This window comes from Sander lucioperca, chromosome 24, assembly GCF_008315115.2.
Source record: "Sander lucioperca isolate FBNREF2018 chromosome 24, SLUC_FBN_1.2, whole genome shotgun sequence".
In the NCBI taxonomy this organism is placed as follows: domain Eukaryota; kingdom Metazoa; phylum Chordata; class Actinopteri; order Perciformes; family Percidae; genus Sander; species Sander lucioperca.
This window is the reverse complement of record NC_050196.1, coordinates 8,604,442-8,619,294: the sequence shown is the minus strand read 5'-3', so window position 1 is coordinate 8,619,294 and position 14,853 is coordinate 8,604,442. Positions and strand designations below refer to the sequence as shown.

General features: G+C 39.6%; 2 protein-coding genes across 4 annotated transcripts; one reads left to right on the top strand and one right to left on the bottom strand.

The window, feature by feature from the left end:
- Positions 1-1,728: 1,728 nt before the first annotated feature.
- harbi1 (harbinger transposase derived 1) lies at positions 1,729-5,099 on the bottom strand. Its single transcript, XM_031292157.2, has 7 exons — positions 4,912-5,099; positions 4,092-4,257; positions 3,798-4,000; positions 3,537-3,624; positions 3,242-3,449; positions 2,983-3,158; positions 1,729-2,865 (listed from the first exon to the last, which is right to left on the bottom strand). Exons 2-7 carry the CDS (start codon positions 4,254-4,256, stop codon positions 2,665-2,667), a joined length of 1,041 nt encoding a protein of 346 aa, XP_031148017.1. The 5' UTR covers position 4,257; positions 4,912-5,099; the 3' UTR covers positions 1,729-2,664.
- atg13 (ATG13 autophagy related 13 homolog (S. cerevisiae)) lies at positions 5,062-13,974 on the top strand. Of its 3 annotated transcripts, none has more exons than XM_031292149.2 (18): positions 5,062-5,322; positions 6,135-6,215; positions 6,620-6,700; positions 6,866-6,985; positions 7,153-7,199; positions 7,837-7,977; positions 8,122-8,162; positions 8,681-8,777; positions 9,535-9,639; positions 10,039-10,126; positions 10,302-10,400; positions 11,661-11,738; positions 11,941-12,050; positions 12,212-12,350; positions 12,477-12,554; positions 12,659-12,766; positions 13,327-13,455; positions 13,572-13,974. In XM_031292149.2, the coding sequence occupies exons 2-18, from the start codon at positions 6,147-6,149 to the stop codon at positions 13,647-13,649; spliced, it is 1,608 nt and encodes a 535-aa protein (XP_031148009.1). In that variant the 5' UTR covers positions 5,062-5,322; positions 6,135-6,146; the 3' UTR covers positions 13,650-13,974. The 3 variants fall into 3 exon arrangements, with proteins under 3 accessions (XP_031148009.1, XP_031148011.1, XP_035854522.1); XM_035998629.1 differs by lacking the exon at positions 5,062-5,322 and adding an exon at positions 5,462-5,480; XM_031292151.2 differs by lacking the exon at positions 10,302-10,400 and having other exon boundaries at positions 5,063-5,322.
- Positions 13,975-14,853: the final 879 nt, after the last annotated feature.

The following is a 14,853-nucleotide window of genomic DNA, read 5'->3' as shown; positions in this document are numbered from 1 at the left end:
TATATATATATATATATATATAATATGGATACTTGCTAGACCTCCACTGTGGGAGTTTATGTTAGCACATGGTATTTTACCTCCAAGCCACTCTAGATGCCCTACATCGGGTTAGTGCTTTCATTTTTAACCAATCACATACCGTATGTCGATAAAGGGCTGCAACTAACAATTTGTTTGATTATTTGTTAAATTGGTTATTTTTTTGATAAAACAATGAATCATCACATTAGAGAAGCTGGAACCAGAGTACTTTTTTTGTTAACTGACTTTTGTCATTAATCCATTATCAAAAATATAAAATTGTTGCTGATTAACTCTCTGTCAATCAACTAATCGTTTCAGCTCTATGTTAGTAACAGTACATAATGAATGCAACATGTACTGCTACTAACAACCCTTTAAAAGAAAGCTGTGTCATTTTAAAAGTGCCTTCCACTTACTTTAGTCAAATATGACCAACTTGGCCTTACACCTAAAGCCCACACACGCAGCTATAAACCTGGAAACGTAAATCTAACTAGATTACACACTGTTTGTTTAAATCAGGGCTGGCGTCTTGATGCTCATTTTGGCATATCTCTAGTTTTTTTTCTTTTAAGTAATCATAAACTGGATCAATGTTCAGGATTTATCTGGGGAAATATTTTATTTCACATGCCTGTGGATGTAAAGGCTTTTCAAATTCACCTTTGCCACCAGCCAGCCTTGGTTTGAATTGCTTACCAAACAGTTGTGTGATGTGTTTGCAGTCAAGAGTTACAACAAGTTTAGTTTTTCCGCTTTTTAACCGATCACTGCAGTTAAATTCCATTTTTCACGTCCAAATTCTGCATAATTTTGTGGGGGGGGGGACCATATTTTGATACCAACGGACCATTAAAGGGGTCCTGACAGAGGTTGGGAAACATGACATAAAAGTATTTTTATGGAATTTAAAATTGTATATGTAATATATTTGCAGCATCAAAAAAAGAGCATATTTAATTTATGCAACAAAAAAGAAATAATGAACATGATTTTAAGGTTAGTTTATGTTATGTAATTGTCTTGTTTTTGTGTTTTTTTTAAAAATAATGTTTACCAAAAAAAAATAACCAAAATACAACTTATAATATATTCTGAGCATCAAAAAATAGCATATTTATTTTATGCAAGAAAAAAAAAAAGAAATTGTATGTTGTGTTTTGGCATTTAGAATGATGACGTTTTACATGATGGTGTGTAGTTAACATGCCGTTACATGGAGAGTAAAACTTTGACGTGATCTGTTTGTGTTTGTTTAACTGTAATACAGTGTTTATGTTCACTGCTGTCGCATGAAAACCTACAAGGGTCTGATTAGTTCCCCCTCCTGATTTAAAAATGCCATTAGCTCATACAATTAAACCTTTAAAGGTCATTTTTACCCTCAAGTTTCTTGACCAAAGAGCCAAAGAAATTCATCACAAATCAACTGCAGAATTTTAAATAATTAAAACATTGACACTACTGCTTATGTTGATATGTTTCTGTCATAAATGTATCTCCAAAGATTCTCATAACCTCAAACCAAGCAAAATCTAAACATTGATGCAAAATGGGCTCATGCGACAGCAGCGTATATTGTATTTATTCCTGTTTGTAGAAAGTGTGTATATATTGATGAAGCTAATCAGGGGACTAATACATTCCAGGAAGTAAAACACCACTAGCTTTGTTTTCTCCATAATTTGAAGGAACATCCGAACATGTACAAAAACTCTTTTATTTCTTCACCACTATTCTGACAATGTGAGAATTTATTTTTTAAACAATTATTGTCTTGGTATTCCTTCAAATTAAAAGCTCTGAAAACAGACATTTCCCAGCCCAAATCCCTGAGGAAACTATTCAGAGTTATGAAATACTCACCAAAACATTACAATTTACACCGTTTTTTCTGATTCATTTCTGTATCTGTTTCATTTTGTGTCCCTCATACCGTGTGTGTACACAAAAATCTTCAAGTGACTGCAGCCCATTGCACAAACATCCTGTCATTCTCACCCATAACAGTCTTAATACATCAGTGTACATAAATAATGACAACCTAATGTGCAGTTGTTGTAAATAGGGGCCTTGTTTTTGTATTGTGACATAGTCCAGGATTTTGACCTGTGGAATCACGTGGGAAAGAAGAAAAAAATGGAGAAGATCATTGGATTCTTTCGGGAAGGAAGATGGTATGTGGGGAGGGATTAAAAACTAAAGGGAGGGTGACTTTTTCCACTTGTAAAGAAACCTTGATAACGCAGCAGCTGCACACAGTCCGAGTAGTTGTAAAACACCAGGGAGTGTTTGATTATTCTAACCTCTTCATGAATATGTTAAAGAGAGAATAATCAAGCACTTTTCAGAGACTCCAGCTATTTGAAATGTGTTTGGGTATAATGTTGTCTTGGTTTGTTGTATAGCGTCTTGCATGTTCCTCCATATACAAGTATATTATCTTAGTGTAGTCAGTAGAGTAGATACCAGCAAAATATAAAAAAACTGCATCAGCAACACTGTGTCTGTGGACTTTCTTGCTTTAAATGTGACTTTTATGTAATTTGTTAAAAAAAAAAAAAAAAAGAAGAGATAGCTTTGCTGTGGTCCCAGTCTTAATTTAGTCTTGATCTCTTTTTGACCTCGACCAGCAGTTTAGCTGAAGTGTTTGACTATGAGCTGTTTTCGGAGGTCCTCTGCCTGGCTGTCGCGGTCCTCGGGTCTCTGTTCGAGGCTCTCGGGCTGCTCCAGAGGGTCGGTTCTCTCCAGAGTCCAGGCGTCTAATCCAGACTGCAGGGAGGCATTATGGAGAACACAGCAGGCCAGCAGGATGGACGAACTCCTCTCTGGAGAATACTGTAGGAGAGGAGAGGAGAGGGGACAAGATAGTTGGATGACACTTCTGTCAGTACGATGCTGCTCTGTACTTCTTTTTTTCACAGGGAGAGGTTAACATAGCATAGAAAAAAATACCTGCAGGTATCCTTTGGTGCCGTCCAAACATTTGAATCTGGTCTGAATGGCTCTGAAGGTTCTGTCCACTATCTCATGTGTGGCAGTGTGGGCCAGATTATACTGAAACTCCGCAGGGGACTCTGGGCAGTCGACCGGGGTCATCAACCACTTCCTGAGAGGGTAACGACGGTCACCTGGAAAATCAGAAAAGGTCTTTAATCCCGGATCTTTTCAGACTATACGGAATGATGTAAGAAGTCTAAAATCCACGTCTCACCCAGCAGCCAGCCCTCCTCTGTGCCCTGCAGCTGTTTGTGGAGGGCAGATCTTTCTAGAACATCATTGTCTCGGAGTCCTCCTGGCCAGTTTGTTTCTGCGCTGAGTAACAATCCTCTGACATCACAAACCAGCTGACAGCCCACAGAGTGAAACCCCTTCTTGTTCACGTATGACGAGTCTTCGCTGTTTGGAGCTTTGATGGTGACCTGGAGATGAAGGGAAAAGAATATCAGTTAGGCTGTCACCTTCGTACAAAGTGTTCAAAAGTGTTAATACGGTATAATATAGTGAACCTGAACACAGTCCAGCACACCCAGAACTCCTGGGAATCCTGCCACCCTCTGAAACGCCTGGAAGGACTGCTCTATGCAGGAGGGATCTCTGTTTGGGAACATCAATATTGCTGTTATTGTAATTTTTTCCTCCTATTCTTAATGTTGTTAATATTTTGTTTGTGTTATCAAAAGGGCAGTACAGCTGCATGGTGATACTATTAGCATGATATAATAACAAAAGCCACATATGTAATCCAGCAGAATAGCATGGTATCATACCTGTTGAACGTGATGAACTGGGGAGCTTTCTCCACCAGGGCTCTGGTCACGTTAGACACACATCTTGACATTGACGCCTGGCTGATCCCTATGGTATCTCCCATAGATGTCTGGAATGAGCCAGATGTGTAGAAGCCTAAAGCAGCCAACACCTGGACTTCAGGACTGATGGCTCTGGACCGCTGGGTACGTCTACAGAGAGCCTGACACACACAAATACATCCACATAAACACATTTAAAGGACTAGTTGATTGGATGGGATGATTCAAAACTGAGGATCAGCACATACTCACCTCTCTGAGTATTTCCACCAGATACAGAATAAACTCTCTGGGGAAGCCAAATTGCGTGAGGAGGAAATCGTCTGAGACAGAGTCCAGGTCAAAGCGGTCCAGGGTCTTTTGGCCTCGACCGTGTAAGAGTAGATCACAGTCCAAGATGGCTATAGGGATCGCCATGCTGTGGGAATAATACATTAACATCAATAAATAGTTTTCACTCATTACAAGTTTTTTGTTATATTCTTATTTGACGTTTATAGTGTAATATTCTTCCACACTGTAAACATGCACAGAACGCAATAATTAATTTCCACAAACACTATGTTCTTTGCCTCAATAGGATATGCTTGTATGATTTTACCACCATATTAAGGCTGGAATCAACACACTTTGTACACACTACTTTAGAAAGTATTCTATTTTGTCATGTATGTTATAATATAATATAGAGATTATCACAGTTTTATTTTATTTATTTATTTTATCTTATCACAGTGTCAATATCAATATAGCCCTTGCTAGCTGAAAATTGTGGACGGTTATGGCTTTCCAGCATGGAAAAACTATGATCATGTTTTATAGCTAACATTGATTATAGTTAGTTATTATACTGAATCAAGTCAAACCAACGTGCTAACCATAGACTGTTAATATTTACAGTATATGGTGCTAACTACTAGCTACATCTAGCTAACTACCTAGCATTTGAGCTTTCCTAATTTCAGCTATACGTGCTAGTGGAGACAACTGTCCAAACACACAGCTGAATAGCTGTAAATGAAAATTAAAGCATAAATGATTTCCTTTGCATTGTCAAGGAAAGAGCTCTTACCTTTTGAGAAGTCATGCAGCATTTGTCAACCAAAACAAGGAACAGGAACACCCAATTTGCGACGCACATTAACAGATTCGACACAGGAAGAGGCATTTTATTATCGTTTTATTAAAAAACTAGAATGTTAACAAGACTGTGTTTTCTTGTTAATATTCTCACAATGTATGTGTGTGTTGTCTCGTGTTTTATTGACTGTACATTTTACAGACATTTGAAAAAATAAACGAAAGTGCCGTTGGGAAAGTACTGCTATCCAAACACGTCGACATGGAGAAGATAAACAGTCGCTGTTGACGTGTGTACATCTGAATTGGGCGTGTAAATGTCTGAGGAACACAGCTTTGCGTGCCATCTTTATTAAATTAATTTGTATTTTATTGAAGCTACATTCCTAAGGGAAAAGCTAATGTAAGTTTTGCTGTTTTGTGATGAAGTTAAGTGCGTGGTTTTCAGCTAACGTTAGCTAACATTAGCCACAGGCTAACGCTAGCTAGTTGGTCAGAGTCACCAATCCAGCGACTGTGCCTCCTCTTTGCGAACCTTATGTTATTGTCGATGTAATTAAGGTATTGCGGTTTATTTAATTTGCCAGGTGATGTAGTGAACCGTGTGAGGTGGTTATCGGTATTCTGTAATTTAACATCCAAATATTTGGCCAATTTCATGTCAACGTGGAGGCCTCACTTGCTAACTTGAAACATAAACAGATGCTATATGAGGGTTAGAAACAATTGTGATATACATTATTTTTCCTGTAAATACCGAAGGCAGCATTCTCATTGTATTATACATTGCTTTCAGTTAGTAATCGTTAAATTGCTAGTTAGCAAAGCACTGTATATGTGGTCAAAATGGCTTGTTTTGGTCCGAAATTGGCTTGGTTTTAACCTCTTTATATACAGTCTATGGTTTTAACTGAGCTGTATTATTGTTTAAGAAGCGTAAGGAATGTATTCTGTGGTTATTGTAGTTGACATGTATTCACATTTTCTCAGCAGTTATTTGTATTTTACAATTTAAATTAATAATTAAATATAATTTTGGATGCAGTGGCAAAATTAGTTGTTCGCAATGTTCAGGAATGGGATGATTGCTGAACTGGCCAGGAAACGTATTTCCTCTAATTACTTTAACTTAACTTACTTTTTTTTTTACAGCTTAAAGTGGATAACAATCACTGTGAGTGTTCATCTCTAATTGGTTGTCTTGTTTGATTGCAGGGTCCTGACAACATGGACAGTGGCCTGAGTCCCCAGGATAAAAAAGACTTGGACAAATTCATTAAGTTCTTTGCCTTGAAGGTAAGAAGCCAGTTTGATGCTCTTGTTTCCAACATAGGATGCATGTAGAATCTGTGATTGTAGGTCTCTAAAGGCCTGGGGTGTAGGAGTAGTAGTTTTGTTTCTCACACTTCTTTAAAGGGTTGGTTCTTAAAAAAAAAACATTTTCTCACTTATCTCCATTGGTTCTAGCCATGTGGGCAGTTTTGGTTTTATTTGTTTATAAGTTTTGAGAAACTTGCCACTGATATTTCTGCCTTCCCACCAAAACAAATGAGATGTATTTTATTTGTGGTGCTCACTGCTTTGAAAAAGGACATTTAAACATATTCAACAACAACACGTTCTTCCATAAACAATGTTGCTGTTACTCTGGATAGTCCTTCACTGCTGACTAGTAAAGTTTTCTTATGTCCTGTTTGTAGACCGTCCAGGTGATTGTCCAAGCTCGTCTCGGAGAGAAGATATGCACTCGCTCGTCCTCATCGCCTACTGGCTCTGATTGGGTAAAAATAATTTTGTTATTCTTTTACCTTTTTTCTATTGAAATTATTGATCGGATTTACAGTTCACTGTAGATCTTCAACTAGCTGGCTTGAACTGTTGGTCTTCTTCTGTAAAGATGTTTAAGTGTAAATTAAATTAATGTTGGTTGTTACTTTTTCTTCTAGTTTAATTTGGCCATCAAAGACATCCCAGAGGTGACTCATGAAGCCAAGAAGGCACTGGCTGGCCAACTTCCAGGCATCGGACGCTCCATGTGTGTCGAGATCTCCCTGAAGACATCAGAGGTAAAACGGGGCTCCAGTCTTATACATTTAGAACAGTAAACGGACTGCTCATTTACTCCTGTGTGTTTCAATTAAAATATATGTATATATGTGTATGTATGTATTTATTTTTAAGTCTACTTTAATGTTTCCATGTTAATCTTTCTGTGTCTCTCTGTCTCACTCAGGGTGACTCAATGGAGTTAGAGACCTGGTGCCTGGAGATGAATGAAAAGTGAGTAGATATTTTCCCACCTGTTTTTAGTGGCCAAATGTTTGTGTATATAAAAGTAAGACGTTTGTCAGTGCTGGCATATTTTCTGTGGCTCTATAAAGTTGTATAGTATGCACATGATTACCCGGGAGGACCACAGATCTGTATCTGATGTAATGGACCCCAGTACTGTGCTGTAATGGTCGCTTCATCATGTGCAGCACTCATGATGACTTCTCTCTGCCAAAATGTTGCTGTCTGACACATGTAATCAACAATCTATAGCTTTGTGAGTAAGAGAACAGTGGAGCAGTCCAAAAATAAAAACACAGCCAGCAGTTTCAGTAATGAAACTGACAGCGAGTGTCAGATGATTTAATTTATTTCATGGCAGAGACAAAGTAGTCTCTGTGTCCAGGACATTTTTTATTTAAATCACATCTCTGACGTGCTGCTGTTGTTTGAAAACTGCTCCCTGCTAGACTGTCACCAACAGATCCACACAACAACCCATGGGATTATACAAAACACTTTAGGAAAGCTGCGATTCTGGCTTTATTTTGAGCTGTTAGACATATTTATGTTGGACTCTACCCTATTATTAGGTTGACATTTATTTCAAATGCTGAAATCAATGTGTTGTCTGTCTCTACTGTAGGTGTGATAAGGACATCAAGGTTTCATATACAGTCTACAATCGTCTGTCTGTCCTTCTGAAGTCTCTGCTGGCCATCACCAGAGTAACACCTGCTTATAAACTGTCTAGAAAGCAAGGACACGACTATGTCATATTATACAGGTGAGTGGACTATTATACCTGTCTTGTTAAACAGCTGGTTTAAGGGCCTTACTGCCAAGCTACACCAGCTTTGATCTGTATCCTGTTACATTTAATTGATGTATGACATATATCACCATCTGTTTCTGCCTCTCTCATGTCTAGGATTTACTTCGGGGAAGTACAGCTGAGTGGATTAGGAGAAGGTAACCGTATACTCTGCTTCTTGACTGACATGTCGTAAATCACTGACAACAAGACTCTGGACTAACAGCCCCAAACCTACGTATTTAACAGTAGACCTTAAACAAAGAAGGTTTTACACTGTGGTGCACGTATATGTGTAAAACCTTACAGACTAAGAAGTTATAGGTATTTCAGTAAATCATTTTTTTGTCTTCTGGTGCTTACCACATAAAAAAAAATCCTGAACTGCCCAGGAACCAAATGAAATATTAATTATACACTGTTAATAGTCCTGAAAGTCATATAAAAGGACAGAGAATAAAACGCCAAATACCATGCCTGACCTTTAGAGTAGTTTTGTTATTAAAGGCATAATTTACTGTAATATGTGAGACCAACAACTTCATATTTAGGATAAATGAACTAGAAGTTACACTGAAAATGTCTCTAACGTGTAATACATTTATTTTTAAATATGGAATCAAATTCACTGCATTCCATTAGCTGATATGCTTGTTCACTGAAGTTTGATTTTAAGGTTTTCAGACGGTGCGTGTTGGTGTCGTTGGCACCCCTGTTGGCACAATCACACTTTCATGTGCTTATCGCATCAACCTGGCATTCATGTCCAACAGGTAACATATGTGAAACATCAGTGAGTATGTTTACATGCACACCAATATTCCACTATTATTCCGAATATGACAATATTCCGAATTCGAAACAGGTCATGTATACAGCATATTCCGTTGGGATATTCCGAATAAGGCCTTTTTTTTTTTTTTTTTTTAAGAATGTACCATTTTCTGATTAAGACGTGGGATATGCCGGTATTATTTGGGTTTTAGAGGCATTCTTTGGACATGTATTATACAGCGCATTCGGAATATGTGTCTTTACGGCCAAATTACAGCCTCTTGCCTTTTTATGTCTTATGGTCAGCCCTGTGCGTTGCTATAGTTGTTGTACACAAACGCACTAGCCAACCGTTTGTAGGGCTGTGGTAGAGGTGCATGCCCAAAAGAAAAGGAGGAGAAACACACCTACTTTTAAACATTATGAAAGACTTGGATATCAACAGGTTTACCTTTTCAAGAAGGTGGTCAAAGAAATTCAAGAGGGAGCCTGTGTTTGCACAGTCAAACAAGTCCGCCACTGGTGGAAAACTTTGACAAAAATCCTATTTTCCACCGCTGCATGTAAACAGGAATATTAGTGAAACATTCACTTTAGCCATGTAAACAGCTTAGTCGGACTATCGTCTTTTTTTCGGAATAAGGGCAAAACCCGGAATTATGTGCACGTAAACGTAGTCCGTCTTCTTACAAAGGATTTTTTTCAGAGACCAAAATGAGCATAACTAGTCAACTGTTGAAATGTCGTCTTCTGCAGACAGTTTGAGCGGTCAGCTCCAATCATGGGGATCATCGTGGATCACTTTGTGGATCCTCCCTGCAGCAGCCAGCGTGCAAACATGGGACATCCCTGCAACTACAGGTAGCTACAGAAAGCTGTGGAAATGAAAGCAACCATTCATTTAAAAATGAAAATCTGGACACAACTCCACTCAAAGTTTAATGACCACCAAACACACATAGATGCAGCTGCTGCAGTGGAGTCTCAGCAAACAATCAGGAAATTTTAGGTGACGTAATTCATCCTTTGGAGGTGACTAATGTGTGCGAGACTCTGATTTCATTTATGAGTCATCTGCATCAACAGAATATAACATTTTAGGTTGCCTGAAAAGTCTGAAAGTGTATGTATGCTTTAATGACGAAATAAGGTCAATTATCCATTGGTTTTATAACTATGCTTCCTTGTTGCTGGAGTTTTCAGCACCTAATAGGCTGTCAAAAACTTGAATCATCTAAATTATAATGTGTGTGTTTTCAGAGCTCCAGATGAGGAGGATGGATATGCAGGGGTTCAGGATTCACAGGAGGTCTGCACCACCTCCTTCTCCACCTCCCCCCCCTCACAGGTAAGAGGACACACTCCCTTGCTCCTCTTTACAGTCTCTTTATTTATCCTGTGACTTCTTCTCTCCATTTTCATACCTGCTTTTTTATTTCACTTTCTCTTTTCTCTCTTTGTCTGTTTCCTTTCCTGTTGTCTTTTTATTGTATGTTTATCTATGCGTGTCTGCACTATCTCAGTGTGTGTGTACACTGAGTCCTTCGCCCTCTAAACTGTCTAAGCCCCTCCCTCTGGACAGTCTGCCGCTTCCATTGGCTCCTGGACTTGTCACTCACACTGTGAGTCTATACTGGCCACTATGAGAGTGTAACTGTGTGTGATGTACCTTGAAACTGCACTGAAAAAAACACTGCTGATCACTCAGATTTCTCATCTGTCTTGGGGTGTGTGTTGCATCATTTTTTACCATCGTCCTTTTTGACTGTGTGACTAGTTCCGTCACTTCAGCGCAGAGCTTCAGCACTGTAGCTCCTGATTCATCATGATGCTTTATCATCTCTACAACATGTACCACTGTAGTAAATAGGGCTGGGTATCTCTAATCATTCCCAATTCGATTACATTTCCGATTCGATATCCGTTAGGTTAGGGAAATTTCAGTTTAATACCAATTTAGCTTGAATATAAGAGATTCTCAGAGTATGTATGCTGTAAATTGTACAAGCAAGAAGCAACCCTCAAATATTTTTTTATAATGCACCAGATTATTGTTTACATTAAAGGTCCAATGTGTAGGAATTTCTCCCATCTAGCGCTGAGATCATACATCGCAATCAACTCTCTCACGCCACGCAGTTCAAAGTACGTATTACAGCTACGGTAGCCTTCACGCTTCAAAAAGCCGGTCTCTTGCTCTTTTCAATATCCTTTTTCTGGGCGAAGAAGAAAGACTCCTGTTGCTGAAATTTGGATTTTGAATATGTGTGGTGCTCCATGTTTCCTTCTTCAAACTTTCCGGGGCCGGGGAAGCTACGATACCCATTAGCAGCATTAGCAGCACCTGTGAGTTTATCATGTGACAGCGAAAACCGTATTTCAAGATGGCACATGAATATGGAGCGTCTACCCCAGTTCAACGCAATGTGAACGCAAGTGTGAACGCAAATGTAAAATTTCAAGCCAAAAGGAATACTTGGAATTGATGGTAGTGGTGGTAAATATTCATGAAAAAGGACAAGTTTGTGAACGGGCAACACAGATTTTGATAATGGAACAACTAAACACGTTACACACTGGACCTTTTAAGAATTGACCCCCAAAACGTTTGTTTATAGTACTTTTTACTTATACATACATGGTGAAAAGGCATATATTAAAAGATTGGTTTCTGGATTTTATTAATCGATATATCACTCAAACAAAAATCAATTTTAATTGGTGAATTGATTATTTTAACCCAGCCCTAGTAGTAAACCCCGTTTATCTTTGACCCATCTCAAGAGCCTAACTCCGATGTTCTGACAACACCGTGTGTCTCCAACATTACACTGCCGTGTTTTGTGATTAATTTCCCCTCTTCTTTCTGTCTGTCTCTGTAGCTGTATGCTTCCAGGTTATCATATCATCATCCAGCTCAAGCAGGAGCTGCTGAGCTTTGTCACCCTGCTGCAAACCAGGTGATACACCAGTCCGTTGCCAAGCAATTCACTTTCAGATCCATATACACTGATATCAGATATACTGTATCTGTGACATGTCACCTGATAAGTTTGTGGTAATTTTAGTGTTTCTTATACATAGGAGTGGGCAATACGTCTAATTATAAATCACAGTTTTCTACTGAGTCTGCTATAACTCTGCTCTGTTCTTCCTCCTCAGGGTTTGCATGCTGGGAAGGAGCATGGTGGGGTTGTGTTGGTTCCCCAGCCTCCTCATGGAGCTGATGCCCATCTGACAGTAGAGCACGCCGCCAACACACCTGGCAGCAGGTAATGCTCTCCTGACATCACTTCACCTCAGCATCTGCATCGTGGTAAATCTGAACTGCCATTATGGAAATCCTGTAGTAATAAATATGTGGCTGCACAGTTGTCAGATATTGGATGGTTAATCAATATCTTAACAATAACTTGATCATTTCCCTTCCCAGTGGCGGCGATGACGGCCTGACGCACAGCGGAGAAAGGAGGAGGGACGAAGGGAGGAGCGTTTCTCCCTCTGACCCCGTGGAGTCTCTCAACGCGTTCACGCGGAAAATCGGAGCTTTTGTCAATAAATCCAACACACCGGTAAATCAAATATGATTTGAAACATATCAACTTTGTACTTCCTCCAGTAACTCTCCTACAATTGTTTTGTAGTGACAAAAATGTAATCGCCAAAGAGTGCACTCAATTTACCGTGCGTGTGTGTAGATAACAGCAGCCAGTCTGGACCTGCCATTCGCTGCATTTGCTCCTCGAGGCCTGGACTCAGAGGAGAATGATCCCATGGTAAATATTATGATAAAGATACACAAAAATGTCTGTCTCATACAGCAGGGTACTTTGGTTTGTCTTTACAGCCAAAGAACGTGTGTGTGTGTGTGTTTTCTCAGGTGCAGCCTCCAGACTCTCCTCCTTGCCCGTCCCCCCTGCAGGCCAGCCTCCATTCTCAGGGCTCAGACGGATCAGGGCAGCAGGATGACTTTGTCATGGTTGACTTTGTACGTAAATATTGCTCTATTCTGTTCTGCCTGCTCCCTACTGTAGTTACACCCCTTCTTAGTCTCGCATTGCCAGACCCTCCTCCGAGGAGTCCACACAGCATTCCAGGGTCGGAGAAAAACGTCCTCTGGTTTATTGGCATTTCTTTAAACCAGTCCCAATCGTCTTGGGTGGTGCTAAGCGCCGGATGGAGCAACGGTGCCTCTGCAAATAATTTGTTTTGGTAGCAGAAATTTCTTGCGGCACCTGAGCAATCCTCGATGTACAGTATCCCTTCTTTAAAGAATTATTTTTTGGGGCTTTTCCCTTTATTAAGTGACGGTGGATAGACATGAAAGGGGGAGAGAGATGGGGGAAGACACGCAGCAAAGGGCCGCAGGACTCAGCCAACATGGGGTGAACGCTCTAACTGGGTGAGCTAGAGGCCACCCCTAGAGTATCCCTTCTTTAATCTGTTATTTTTGCTGCAGGTTTTTTTTTTTTTTTTTTACATTAAAATAAATCTGACAATTTGTAAATGTTTGATTGTGAAATTTAAACTCTTTATCTTTGTGTGTAGCGTCCAGCCTTCTCTAAAGACGACTTGTTGCCGATGGATCTGGGCACTTTCTACAGAGAGTTTCAAAACCCTCCTCAACTAGCCAGCCTCTCACTACACATCAGCTCCCAGTCCATGGCCGATGACTTGGTAACGCGCTTCTTGTTTTTTACTCTGATTAGACATAAAAAATGTCACAAAGTTCGGAGCAAAACTTAATGTATGTTAGTCCTAACTGATTTGTATTTGTACTTTCTTGTTTGCAGGACTCACTGCCAGAGAAGCTGGCCGTTTATGAGAAAAACATTGATGAGTTTGATGCTTTTGTGGACATGCTCCAATAGAACAGTGAAGAAAGGAGGACTATATGTGAGAAAAGACTAAATGTATGGTGACAAATGAAACAGAAAAAGAATGAAAGGGAGGGAGAAGCAGACTGGAGGTTCTGTAGCTGTTTGTCCTGTGAGAATCACTGACTAAATCACCATATTTTAATGTGAAGCTCCTCATTTGACATTTTTCTCTTACCTTCCCGTCAGGCACGTTCACCTCGCTTACCAGCTTGTACAGATCACTGTAAATACTGTATTATCTCCTCTGACACTGGCATAAGCCCTGCTCTGATAATGTTAATTTAACTAAAAATCTTTATTTTCTATGTAGCACAAATCTGCTCTGTCATCGTGTTTAATCAGGATTTCAATCAATTGTCACTAAAGTGCTCATATTATGCTTTTCCCAATAGTGTTATCTTTTAGTGCACGTTATAGGTTTACAAAGTGAAAAAGGCCAAAGTCCACCCCAAAGGGACTTACCATCTCCAACAGAAAAACACTGTTCACAAACTGCTCCAAACAGCTCTATTGTAGTCCAGCCTTTACTTCCGTGACGACCGTGCGTCACTTTGTAACACACGTTATAATGCTCGCCTAGCTGCTAGCGTGGCACGCCCTCATACTCTGCTTCTGACTGGCTAGTAGTCCTTACCTAGCTACTGTGCATGTGCAACTCCCAACAAAGATGGAACAGAAGTGTGATGCCTCACTCTGTAGCTAAAACAGAGAGCTCAACACACAGGGTGAAAAGAGGAGCTGCAGCAATGTGCAGTACAACAAAAACATGGTGTTTTTTGAAAATCAAACCACAAAGCTATTCTGGTACAACCTCTAAATACAATTATGAGCCTGAAAATGAGCATAATATGAGCACTTAAAGGCAGCCATGCAATTCATGGGTAGACTACCGGCACTGAGTTTTTGTTAAACTAGCTCACTATTGTTGATTGACCCTCCCTCCCTGTTGAACACTACTAGCCTGTGAAGGTTTCCACTACATCATGGCCTTTCTGATCATATCTGAAGTAAAAAGGTGAAAGCTCAGTGATGTGACTCTAGAAATCAAACAGATACTGTGTGAAAGGCTTTTTCCTTCAAATAAATCACACTTACAGATACTAGGCCTTTGCAGAAGTCTTAGGAAGTGAATTAAGAAATGTTCTGCTTTACATTCTCACAATTGACTTCTTGTATCAGAAGCAGTTGAGGGTTG

What these genes read in the sequence shown, in the direction of transcription:
- harbi1 (XM_031292157.2), bottom strand. Translation starts at nt 4,256, where the DNA reads ATGGCGATCCCTATAGCCATCTTGGACTGTGATCTACTCTTACACGGT. An exon ending in CAGTTCATCACGTTCAACAG is followed by an intron (nt 3,625 to 3,797) that starts GTATGATACCAT and finishes GTTCCCAAACAG; the next exon opens with AGATCCCTCCTGCATAGAGC. An exon ending in GCACCAAAGGATACCTGCAG is followed by an intron (nt 2,866 to 2,982) that starts GTATTTTTTTCT and finishes CCTCTCCTACAG; the next exon opens with TATTCTCCAGAGAGGAGTTC.
- atg13 (XM_031292149.2), top strand. Translation starts at nt 6,147, where the DNA reads ATGGACAGTGGCCTGAGTCCCCAGGATAAAAAAGACTTGGACAAATTC. An exon ending in CGCCTACTGGCTCTGATTGG is followed by an intron (nt 6,701 to 6,865) that starts GTAAAAATAATT and finishes TTTTTCTTCTAG; the next exon opens with TTTAATTTGGCCATCAAAGA. An exon ending in CAGAGGAGAATGATCCCATG is followed by an intron (nt 12,555 to 12,658) that starts GTAAATATTATG and finishes GTGTTTTCTCAG; the next exon opens with GTGCAGCCTCCAGACTCTCC.